Raw genomic sequence first — 12681 nt, forward strand, 5'->3', positions numbered from 1 at the left:
CATTGTCCTCAACAATTCTGTACACTGTAATTATTCTTTTTTTGTAGATTTTTAACAATAACAAATTAGATATGGATGAACAAAGCCCCGAAGTTACATTTTTGTTTCAATTTGGTCTTATGAGAGATGCTGTAACAGTACCACAGTCTTCCCTAAATCTAAGAACTATCAAACATCTTGCATATAACTTCCTGAATTCTAAGGTAAACAAATCAATATTTTCCACTGATGCACCAAGTAGAATCATTGAATGTGAATTTTCAGATACCCGACCATGGAGTTAATAAACTAGAGGACAGGCTATTGTTATTTCGCCACGTTTATAATTCTAATAACATATTGCAATTAATCAATTCTGCTTCAGACATTACTGATGAAACTCTAATCGAGATTGTATTAACTGGAAAAGGTGAGAATTAGTATTAGATGTAGATGATTGTATTTACACAGATTCAGGTTGAAATGCCTAGACGCTAAAAAAACCTTATGGCATTACTTTGTAACAATATTTAAGAAAAGAATTTGTTGAATTGTAATTCACTTTTAATTCAAGATCTCAGAGTAAAGCAAATACTTTAGAGAATGTATCTAATCTAATTCAGGTTGACTTGAGTTTTGATTTGGCAGAGTCTTTCAATAACTTTGCCACATCTTTTGTCGGTCAAGAAGCTTTTCAGAAGATGTACACAGAGTACTAGACTGATGACACAGTAGTTGATGTCATTAACAACAAACTAAATTTCAATAGTATCTTCAGCTGAAATTATTTATTTTCTTAAGTAAAATCAAAGGAACATGAAACATTCAAAGCTGGACTGACTAATGTCAAAAAGCTATAATGATTTCTTCATTGTTGAGTTACTAAATAGTAACCCAACAAAATGTTATCCTATTCAATAACCTTAAATGTGTTGTTTTATCTGTCATTTTATTTTTTTCAGTGTTGACCGATTCTTTGGTTTCTGAAATAACGGTAGTAAGACCTCATGCTCTTTCTGTTCATTCATACAAAACTCCAACATTTTGTGATTTCTGTGGGGAGATGCTCTTTGGGCTAGTTAGACAAGGACTTAAATGTGATGGTAAGTACATCGTTTTCATTATTAATTGTATTTCATTAATTGTATTTCATTTCATTGGTGGCAATTACAATATTGTCTTGTTAACAATATACATAGTTAAAAACTATTTAAGATTTGGGTATTTTAACTATAGCCTCAAGCTACCTTTATTACAATGTGGTAAAACAAACTTGAATCCATTTACAACACTAAATTAGAGTAATTATGATATATATGATTATGACGTAATACCCTTTCACATACTAACAACTTCTGAGTAAAGTACTAAATTAATGGGAATAAGGTGTTCAATAAATTGACAAAAACATTAGAACTGTAACAAAGAACTGTAAAATGACTGAGCCTAATTCACTGTTGATAAATATTTCTCTTCAAGTTTCAACCCAAATAAAATTTGATGTCTTCTGTTATACTTTGTTTTTCCTATTGTCAGTTGTGAATATTTTTTGAAGCCTGATATACTATATTTATTTATTGTATATTATTGTAATACTGTACCCTTATACAGCGCAGACATAAAAAAGTCCTCCCCTCTTTTAACTTTCGAACAGGACAAGACAAATCATAGTTGGAAAAAGTTATGTAAAAACATCATTTTTAGTACTTTTTGATAAGAAATATAATATTGTAGCATCACTTTTCGCCAAGAGGGAGCTAATTACTTTTTTTTCAAATAGAAATGGAGTTTTGTGACACCTTGTTTGATAGATCTATCAAACACTGTTCATCTTTGGAAATCGGATCGGCCATTCTTGAGTAATCCTAGTTTGTCCAAATAATTTTTTTAAATGTTCACCAGTTATGTAACATATACTTTAGATTTATAAAATCACATCAAAAAATTTGAGGGCGTCATATCAGGTGATCTAGCTAGCCATTCTAAGGTACCACGTTGGCCTATCCACCTATCAGACTGCAGTAATGAGGTGTCTCATCTTGCCGAAACATATTGTCTGTTAAAAACTCAAATTGGTTTGGTTCCTCAGAGTAACCCACTAGATTACCTGATTTGATACCTCTAAATAAATGTTTTCAAGGAGGTGTGTGGCATCTGATATGTACTAAACACAAATACAGTTCATTTCAGAATTCGTGGATAGGAAAAAAAAAGGATTTGAAATAAAATTACCCCAGAAACATTTCATAGTGTGAGAAATAAATTATTAAACAGACTTCATTATTGTCAGGAAGTAATAAGAAACATTTCGAACATTTATTGGCATGAAGTGGAATGAGTTCGAATACATTTTTTTTAAACTATGATATCAATTGTTTGGTTGCTAACTACTCATTAACTGTCTATCTAATTTTAAAACATGAACCAGTGTTGGAAGAGAGTCAAAATACCTGTCCAACAATGTATCATAAGATACTTTTTTTTTGCTGAAAACAAGAATTTAAGGTGTCGTCTTGGAAACAAGTGATGCAACACTTGTTCTTACCAAAAAGTAAATAAAAATTATGCTTTTTTTCATAAATTTTATTCAACCTTGTCATCCTATTTCATTCAATAGTTAAAAGGCAGAGACTTTTTACGTCTGCAGTGAATATTTTCTATGCTTGAAGTTTTATATCTTGACTTTTTTATTATATATTACTTTGTATGATCCACATGAGAAACAATAAAAACCACATATTTTTCTTGATATAATAGGAAATATCATTCATTTTGCATAAAGAAAAACTGCTATCAGTGACATTTTATTCATTTTTCAGTTCACGGTTTTTATAAAAATGGTGAGAGAGAAATATTTTTTGTCTGAAGAACAACAGTTAATTCTTATCGATGAAGCTCATCTAATGTTGAATAATGTAAAAAGTAGACATATAACAAAACACGCATTAGTCATAGAAAATAATAAATGAAGGTATAAATTCAGACCAGATTACACAAACACAAAATGCATGTAAAAGACTTAGTATTAGAATCAAACCAGATTTCAAATCTTTTATTGAAAAAGTTGGCAATGTAAAATAGCGTGACCTCTTATTGAGTGATGGTCAGAATTCTCTTTTTAAAAAATGAAGTATCAACTGCTATGTCCTGCTCAAATATATCACTGAAATATATATTGAAAAGGTTAGGTCCTAAGACTGTTCCCTGTGCTACTCCAATTCCTATTGATTCTGGATCACACATACATACACATATAGATAGTCTTGTCAAAATATCAAAAAAGAATACAAATTACAGTAAAATATCAACACGTTAAAATATATAAATTTGCTAATAGGGGTCTGACACTTTTTCAATGTTTTAAAGTCGAATCAATTTTCAAGCTGGATCTTTCAATTTGAAGAGTTTCATCCTTTCACCCTTTTCTGATTAGTTCTAAAATTTGTGAAAGGTATCAAGGAGATTCAGTTACACTTTGAATGGATCTTGAAGGTTTATTAGGTTATGTATTTTTGTTATGTATTTTTGGTAATCCGTATTTTTTTTTTGAGATTTACCAAAATGAGAAACAGTTGAGTGTGTTAGTTAAAAAAAATATGATTAGACAAAGTTCTATAAATTTTCTGTTGGATTTTGTTGGATCATTATTAAGTTTTTTTATAAAAGTTTTTTGCTATATTATGTGTTTGGTATGTTGTATTCGAAATAAACGAAATAAACTGACATAATTTATTTTCATAGCAACAGTAACCATTTCACTGTCACATTATCTTTATCAGCTAGAAATATTTTTAATATCAGTATCTCTACAATAAAAAAATATAATTTCCTTCACAATAAATGACATTTTTTCATCTAATTTATATATCAGAAATTTTTGTGACATTCACTAATAGCTGGTAGCAGTGAAACAATCAAACTCTAGGATTTTTTTTACATTATATGTTATGAAAATAACAGGTTTCAAAAAAATTGATTTTGTTTATTTCGAATTCAGAAAACTCTCACAGAAATTACTTAATAATATCCATTGATAACTGAAACATAGTATCCTGAAATACAACAAACAACTATGAGTATAGAGAATGGTAATTGTAAGAAAAATGAAAGACCAGAATGGAGGCAAGTGGATACGTTAATAAGTGGTGCACTTAACAAAAACAAACAATCAACTTTCAAATATTGAAAAAATCCAACCTAAAACACACTTCAATATCACTTCATAATTGAGGTTGAGACTGGGGAAAAAAATTGCTTTGGACATATCCAATTGGCATAGAAGATACTTAATAATCACTTTGCTTGTTTGTTTACTTTGCTTGCTAGGTTTACCATTGTTCACTATACTAAACTGATTGCTCTTCGTCATAACTACCCCATAATGCAGCAATAGTTGCTTTGCAAATAGTCTTCAACAAGTTCCCAGTCATAAATTCAAACGTTCTGGAAATACGCTACACAAACTCATATAATTGTGAGGCAGGGTAACTGAAGTTACTTTCCTTTGTGACCTCTTTCAATTATTTCATGTTAAAATGAATCCAGTTGATTTATTACTTCTCCTTTCTCAGATAAATCAAAATGGAGGCCTACCTCTTCTTCCCATGAGTAAAATAACATTTGTTTGAAGGTGATTGACAATGTTTCATGATGAATTTCACTAGTTCGGACTTCCATTGTCTACTATATAAAATGATTTGAAATCCCTGAAACAACTAAAAAAGAAGAATTAAAAATGAATAACAATTATATTAAGCAAAATAAACCTGAAATGAAATAATAGTGAAATAAAATACAAGTAAAATAGAACAATTGAACAAAAATAAATAAAAATAAAGAAATGAAAAAAGAAAATATAAATAAAAAGTTGAGAGATTCCAGGTCACGTTAGTTCACGACGTTTCGATTGTTAGTATCTACAATCGTCTTCGGGTGATGACTGGACTGATTCCTCCGAGAGATGACTATTTATAGGTTGTTTCGAGTACTTTCACTTATCCCCGCTTTCCATTTTCCGCTTCACTGGTTCCGTGGGAGATGATCGTTTGGCGGGAGTTGGCCATTTTTCGCTTGATGATGGGTTTCCATATGTTGCGTATTTCTACGCTGGCTTGGCTGAATACGTTGTTGGACAACATGTAAGCGGCTTCCTTGAATTTTCTCCTAAACCAATGTTCCTCTCTGTGCAAGATCTCAGCTTTTTAGTTGTTTCAGGAATTTCAAATCATTTTATATAGTAGACAATGGAAGTCCGAACTAGTGAAATTCAGTAAAATAACAACAAATTTCATTATTCTAGGATCACAAAGCTGTATTTACAACTGGTTTTGTAATGATTGCTTTATGTCATAGAAACTCTATATTACAGGTTGCGATCAAAATTACCACAAGCGTTGTGTCGGAAAAGTTCCCAATAACTGTTCTTATACATTGCCAGAAGAAAAACAGCGACGAAAGTCGGCCAATCTTCAAGTACCTCGTAGTCCGTCAGGTGGTTCAAACACATCCCTCGCTTCAGCCAATTCCACTCAAACTGAGGATAGCGGCTTGGTAAGACTTGCAAATTTTTTCACTGGTGTCACACTTGATTGAGTTGTTGGATTCAGGACTTGGATATAGTACTAATACTCAGTACTTGATATTTTTAAACCAACAGGCTGTATATTTTGAGAGTTGATATTAACAAATTCCGTCCAGTTAGTGTAATGTTACATATACAAATATTTTTGGTGAAGGTCTTTGAATCATATTTTTTAGTTGTTTTTTAATTTTTTACATTGTATTTACTTATAATATGATTAAAGCCAATTTTATTAAAAGATTTATTTGTTTTATTTTCAAAACCTTTTCAAGTAGATTAGTTTTTTTCAATTTCAATTTTTTATTTTATTTTATTTTTTCAATAGTAATTATTATTTTAAAACTTTTTTATTTCATTAATTCAACATAAAGCGTTTGAGTAGTGTAGTTTCAATTAAAACTTTTGTAATTTATAAGTATTGTTCATATAGGACCCTGTTGGTTGTGAAGATATGATTGGTTTCAAATTCAAAATAAAGTCGTTGTCAATAGGTTCACAACTATGATGAGAGTGTCACCAAAATGCTTATATTACTAATATTGTAACAAAAAAATGATGATAAGATGTAATTACTGAAAAGAGGTTCTAGCATTGACGATAATGTGTTATTTCTTTCACGCGTTATATGATTTTGAATTTAAAGGGGTATATTATTTAGGAGAGATTAATTCTCGAAAAAAAGCTTGTTGTTTCTGAAGTACATTTTCTTTTGTGTAATTCAATGTTCATGTGAAAGTAGTTGTTTCGCAAGATCTTTTTCTATCAGATCAAGATCTTTTTCTATATCAGCCAGTAGTGTTCTATTGTGAGAATTAATTACATCTCATTTTAGCTGTATATTCGCGAATAACCATCCATTATTGATGCCTGTATTGTTCACTCATTTCACTCCGAATCAGTAAAAATTCCATATTACAAGAGCAGCAGTCTGATTTTCCCTGACCACCTATGAAAAACCATGAGAAAAAAACCTATTCCTTTACAACTTTAATGTCTGAATATTCACTAGGAAATGTATAGGAATTTAGCTGTATTTTTTCAAATAATATAACACTACTGTCTACTAGGATTACTAAAATCATTACAAAATCAACATAGTACGTGCGATGTATAGATAATTTGTTTACGCCAATGTGTTTAGTAATTTTGAGAAAAAAAAGTGAAATATTTTTTCAATCTGAGAAATACCTATTGAGATGCAATGGATGAAATGTTTCAGAAAACCGCAAAGGTAAGTCAATGAATCTAGGAGTCAAGTGTATGTGGTATAATCATGAAATTTGAGAGAATAAAAGGTATCATTTTAACAAAACTAAAATTATATTAATAAGGGAGTGTCACTTTTAACTCATTGTGATTTCTTGAGTCACACAGTTATTAAAACCATTGGTCACTTTAAAGATCTTCTGATACTAAATGATCTTTAGGATTTTAACATCGCCGCTTAGTATCACAGTGTTGATAAAAGGTTTCGACTAAAAACTCTCTTAGGAAAAACAGTTTTCATTTTAAATTACTTTCTTAATTTTGTAATAAACAATTCATAAAAAAGCATTTCAATTAAAGGGGTTTGACTGAAAACTGTTTTTAATTTAAATAATTTCTTAACTTTGTAGTAAACAATTCATGAAAAAAGCGTTTCAATAAACCTCTGAGATTCCAGAATATTAGGTATGTCATTCGTCGATATGTGTGACTTGTTTACCTGGAGTTGGCAACAAGATATACATAGAGCACAAGACTTCTAAAGAGTACTGGCTAAAATATTCGATGCAATTGATACAAAATGAATAGATTGAGTCGAAGTTTTTTATTATTCCAAAGAAAATACACTTTTCCCGTATCACGAGACCTGTAATAGAACAGAAATGCTTGAAAATTCTCTAGCAGATATAAACACATGAATCTATCTTTGGTCGGTCGGTAGCCAGGCGGTTTGACGTGGGTGCTTTGTTCACTCACTCGAATTGACTGCCGTGTTGGTCAGTGGTTCAAGCCCCAGTCTGAACGATCGATTTTCATTTGCTGTCGTCCAACCCGTGTTAGGAATCACACGTTAAAAGGTAAGACTTCGTTAATCCCTAGCTCGCACAAGTTTCGACTTCTGAGGGTTGTCGTTCGTAGGGGTGCGACAGCTGGTTAACGGAAAAACAGATTTTTAACAATTTTTTTTTGAACAGAATTTAAAATTTATACTAGTTAATCAGTCTGGAACGATATCTATACCGGGATAGGGCATGAAATGAGTTAGTGGATACATTACAGGAATTATTTTTTCCTGTTTTCAAAGAATTAAATATAGAAAATATTCTCAAAATCTAAACATACAGGAAACTGTTAATCTACCAGGCTGGTATGCCGTGGTCGAATGGAACCTGAAGTACGAAACGTTTCGTCTGTATGTGGTATGTGCGTTGACTGCGAGGACAGAAGTTGGATCTCGAAAGTCTCAGCAATCTCTGATTGATAAAGTACAGTTAGACATTTCAAAAATAATTTTGTGAGAAAAAATTATTTTTAAAAATCTTACTGAGATATATTTTTATCTTGATTTGATTAATTTTTTACCTATAGTAATAATTTTGCCTAGAATTGACGGTTTGGTCGTTTAAAAACAGATTGATACAATCATTTTCAATTTATGACATATTAACTATGTAACTCATTTGTACGTGTACGAAATCTGTTAAAAAAATAAGGTTAATTTTCATGTTCCTCAAAAAATATTCATTTATTCATCAATTTCTATTTTGTCCCTTTCAAAGTAGTCATATAAGTTGAGTAAATCGTGATAAGGTCGCATTTAAAGAGCTTATAGAGAAAAAAAATTATTGTACAAAAGATGAAAGGCTAATTAAAGGATTGACTAAGAAAGGATTGAAGTTCCATGGCCCAGAAATATTACAATAGATTTTAAACGTTGAAATAGATGATTAATGTAGTAAATAATTGAAATAAAATAAATTGCAAAATCACAGGACCAAAGAGTTTATAAACAAGGCAACATGAAATGCAAAAAAATAAATGAGTATATTTGATCCATTTGAAAGATATCGACTTTACAAAAGTGACAGAATCGTGGAATAAGGATTATTTTACAAGTGAATAGGTATACCAGTCTATCAAACATGTTGAATATATTGCAGTGGCTGTCTGTTTCCTAAAAACTGTACGAGTTAACAAGGATTTTCATTTTCAAACTAGAACATAACTTGCTTCCAACTTATTTTGAAGAATTCTGTATATATATATATATATATATATATATATATATATATAGATATCAGATCCATAACCACTCAACAAGAGCGAGTAGGTCCCAAAAATTTCACCTCCGACGAACTAATTTGACTAGTGCGACGAAGTCTTTATTTTATAAAGGTATGAATGTGTATAATAAACTCCCAAATTTGTTGAAAGATTCAATAAATCTTTTCCAATTCAAGAAAGAACACAACTAAATAAAATCTCAACCCTGATTTTTTTTCTGTTCTAATATATTTGTAATGTGTATCTACGTTTGAACTAACTAGGAATCATTGTAATTTTTTTTTCTAGTATTATTTCATCTTTTTTGTTGTTACTTTGTCATCAATTACTTGTACAAACTAATGGTTGTGTGAAATGAATATTTCATAATAATGTATGTATATTAGGATTTCCTGAAGAAATTATTAAATATTATTGTCATATATCTATCTTTGCTTAATCTAATAGTCATAATATGAAATTTCAATTATTTTTTCAAGGAAAACGAATCTGGTGGCATAAACGTTAACATTTATGTTCAACGGAAAACATATTTTGACGTTCAAAACAAGAGGCGTCAACTATCATAATAATTTGAATCAAAATTTGAATAAAAGTTTGATTAATAGTTTTCATTATTTTCTTCAAACTACGTAAGCAATTTCTATCGGTGAAATATTTATGTTAGTATATATCTCGAACGATTTTTGGTGGACTACTAGAATTTTATATGATAAAATGCATGTATATATGACTAGTTACTAAGGTAACAATTGTAATAAATTCTTTTTTATGCCTCAATTTGAAGACTTATGTGCATTTTTTTCAATGTTATACTTGTTACTAGTTCAACTGTAAGTTCTTCATTTTCTTTTCAGATTATATTCATTTTATTCCAATAAAAATCTGAATTTCCCGAACTGATAGGAATTGGAAAATAGAACTGGAATCTCTAGCATTGAATAAATACGAAACAAGAACTTCTCCCAAACACAAAAATTAGAAATTAGACAGTTTACTTCATTTCCTGAAGAATGTTCAAGTTCTGGTGTTTGAGAAAAGTACAGAAGAATCTCACTAATATATTGGAAACCAGAGGGTGCCAGTGCCGGATTATTGAAATGTTCGGATTACTGGATTATAGAGAAAAAATCATAATAAATAAAATAGTGTCTTGTGTTTTCGTTCACTTGACATTTTGGTATCTGTAGAGTAGGGAGGGTGAGTGTAGAGTCACAGCACTTAGTCCACATGTTACCCATTGTACATCCTCTCGAGGAATCGTCCTCCTAGGTCATCGTCTATCCTGCCCTTTCCAGGAAGGTGAACAGGTCACTAGGAGGTATCTCCTTTATATTGGCAGGTGTAGGCCAAGACTCGCCGAAGACACATTCTTTTTGGCAACCTTAAGGTGTCTCACAGTGGCCTCCGCGAAAGTTTTGGAAGGTTCAGCGATATTACTGTCGTTGCTCGGCTTCTTCAACCAGCCGGTTCCTTGCCTTTATTCAAGGCGGAGCTCTTGGCGCCCGCCGCAGGAAGTGCCCTTGCTGTTGGAGGTGATCAGCTATGTTCAGCCTCATTCCAAGCGGTAGATTGGGGTGGTTATTTCTGTTCATCCTCAGCCACCGCCTTAGATTGAGGTGAGCACTTCTGTTCAGCCTCCAGATTGGTTTTTGTTTTTGTTGTTTCTGTTGTTTCATTCATGTGTGTTCCCACGAGTAGCAAGGGAGGATTGGTCACTTCTGGCAGAGCCCCGCATTACCAGAGGAAGGCTGATCACAATGAAGTTTCGGCCAGTTCTCCAAGGGGATCGTTCGTGACCGCATATCACCCTGCGGCCATTCAGCTGTCGGCACGATTCCTTACACCTTAGCTTGGGTAGGCTGGTCCACGGTTGCATGTTTTGCAAAGGCTTTTGATGGGTTTTAATTCACGTCACCCTACTTATTTTTGCCACCCCGTCCGCCGGCGACCCCGTCCGTAAGGCCACATTGGCTTCCCGGGCAGGGCCTTCAGTTCCCTGGCCGTTCCCCTATCCGCCACCTGGGGATGCCCCCGATAGGTAGCCAAACCCACGGGTCACTTGACATTTTTAACTACTCACTATTCTTACTTCAAAGCAGCAGGTAAATATATACACAAGAGTACGTAATAAGTTTTGAGGTTAGACTGCTAGAAGGCGACGGGACGAATAGATGTAGAGGAGCGATGGAGGCGCGTGCGGAGGGTGGCGGATTATTAGACGTATCAGTCTATTGAAGTACTGGATTAGTGAGATTCTATTATACTTGTTTTGGATGATATGAATTGCTACAATAAAAGTCGAGTATGGTCTTGTACAGTATGAATGTGAGTAATGCTTTACTAATACAAGGAGCACGCGTCCTAATTGTTTCACAAGATACTGTTATAATAATTACTGTTTGAGATTTTACTTCATCCACATGTTACCTCAAATCAAATTCTAATTAACTGGTTATATAGACACACTCAATTATTATTTACTGAGCAAATGACTTGAGTGTATATCTAATTAATAAAATCCCTAATTAATTATAATAAGTATTTTGCAGGTTTACATTGTATTTTGTCTAAAGTCCAATATATCTACTTGTATATATTCTACAAATGTGGTTTTGAATCATTCGAGCAAGTAGAATTCTATACTTTATCTATGACTTTCTCAAATGGGTTATTCACCTAATATCAAATAATTTTCTCTTTGATTCAACTCATATACATTTTATGCTTTTATTTTGTATCCCTTGTAAAGGTTTCAAATGAGAGAAATTAGCAAAACAGGTATTGAATATTTGAGTCAGTTGAAGAAAAATAATTTTTTTCCAGTATTCAAAATGGAATAATATTTCTTATTTCATAAAATATACCTACAAGAGGGGAAAATTGAAAAAAAAACCTCTTGTAATCTGAATATGTTCTGGGTATAATTGTATAGCAAGATTTATCGAAATTCAAATGTAACTCATGAGATCCCAACCAGAAATATATTAGTTTTAAATCTTCTAAAAGTGATTTTTCAATGATATACCTATGTATTTTAAAAAAGTAAATGAGGTATTCCAAAAACACTTTATTGTGTGATTTTCATATAGTTTCAATATTGAGCGATTAAAAAAGTGAAAAAATCCATTGTAGATGACATTTGAACCCAAGTCCAATGTCCCAAGAACTACTTCAAGAAGAAAATTACAAGTTTATGTGACACAGAGTTATTTAAGGGAAAGAAAGTTTTTGGCCTTCTACTTCCCCATCTTTATAATGTGGGAATCTTCCAAAGAAAGGAAGGAAGCAATCAATTTCAAAAATTAACTCTATACAGATGTGTAGATCATACAAAGAAGTAACTTTCAGACACAAACTGGAAAAAAGCCCTCTCAAAAGTTATTTTCATATAAACATTGAATTACACGAAAGAAAAATACTTGTGGAACAAATACTTTTTTTTGAACGCTGAATTATACGAAAAAACACCTTTCTCTATTCTGTTTGTATTCCAAACATTCGTATGGAATCGAATCAGATATCATTCACAGGATTCCTACACAATATAATTAACGAAGGAAGTAAAATTTCACTTAAATGGAACACTGTCATCCTCACTGCTGAACGTCCCATGTTGCGCCGTAAGACACTTGCCTTCTCGGCTCTTCCTTTGCAAATGCGGATAACATTATAAGAAAAAACACTCAATTTGTTCATAAAATTACGACTTTTTGGTCACGGAATGGGTTGAATCCACCCATGTCATTGATGACAGTACGTAAATAACATTTAGTCACTTATTTTATTAAATCCCAGCCAAAGGAATCTTGTTAAAATTGAAAGGGTGTAATTCAATATAAACATTGAAT

General features: G+C 31.9%; 1 protein-coding gene across 1 annotated transcript in view; it reads left to right on the forward strand.

Annotated features, from left to right (window-relative positions):
• PKD (serine/threonine-protein kinase D3) overlaps window positions 1–12681 on the forward strand; it is a 32840-nt gene that overhangs the window by 409 nt on the left and 19750 nt on the right. The window contains exons 2-5 of the mRNA XM_023166162.2: window positions 48–203; window positions 265–409; window positions 942–1082; window positions 5348–5529. Coding sequence (XP_023021930.2) covers window positions 72–203; window positions 265–409; window positions 942–1082; window positions 5348–5529 — 600 coding nt within the window. The 5' untranslated portion in view covers window positions 48–71. The remainder of the gene's footprint in view (window positions 1–47; window positions 204–264; window positions 410–941; window positions 1083–5347; window positions 5530–12681) is intronic.

The sequence above is a fragment of the Leptinotarsa decemlineata genome, unplaced genomic scaffold (genome assembly GCF_025532065.1).
Source record: "Leptinotarsa decemlineata unplaced genomic scaffold, Ldec_3_MD MMD2_tig00026340_RagTag_RagTag, whole genome shotgun sequence".
Classification (NCBI taxonomy): domain Eukaryota; kingdom Metazoa; phylum Arthropoda; class Insecta; order Coleoptera; family Chrysomelidae; genus Leptinotarsa; species Leptinotarsa decemlineata.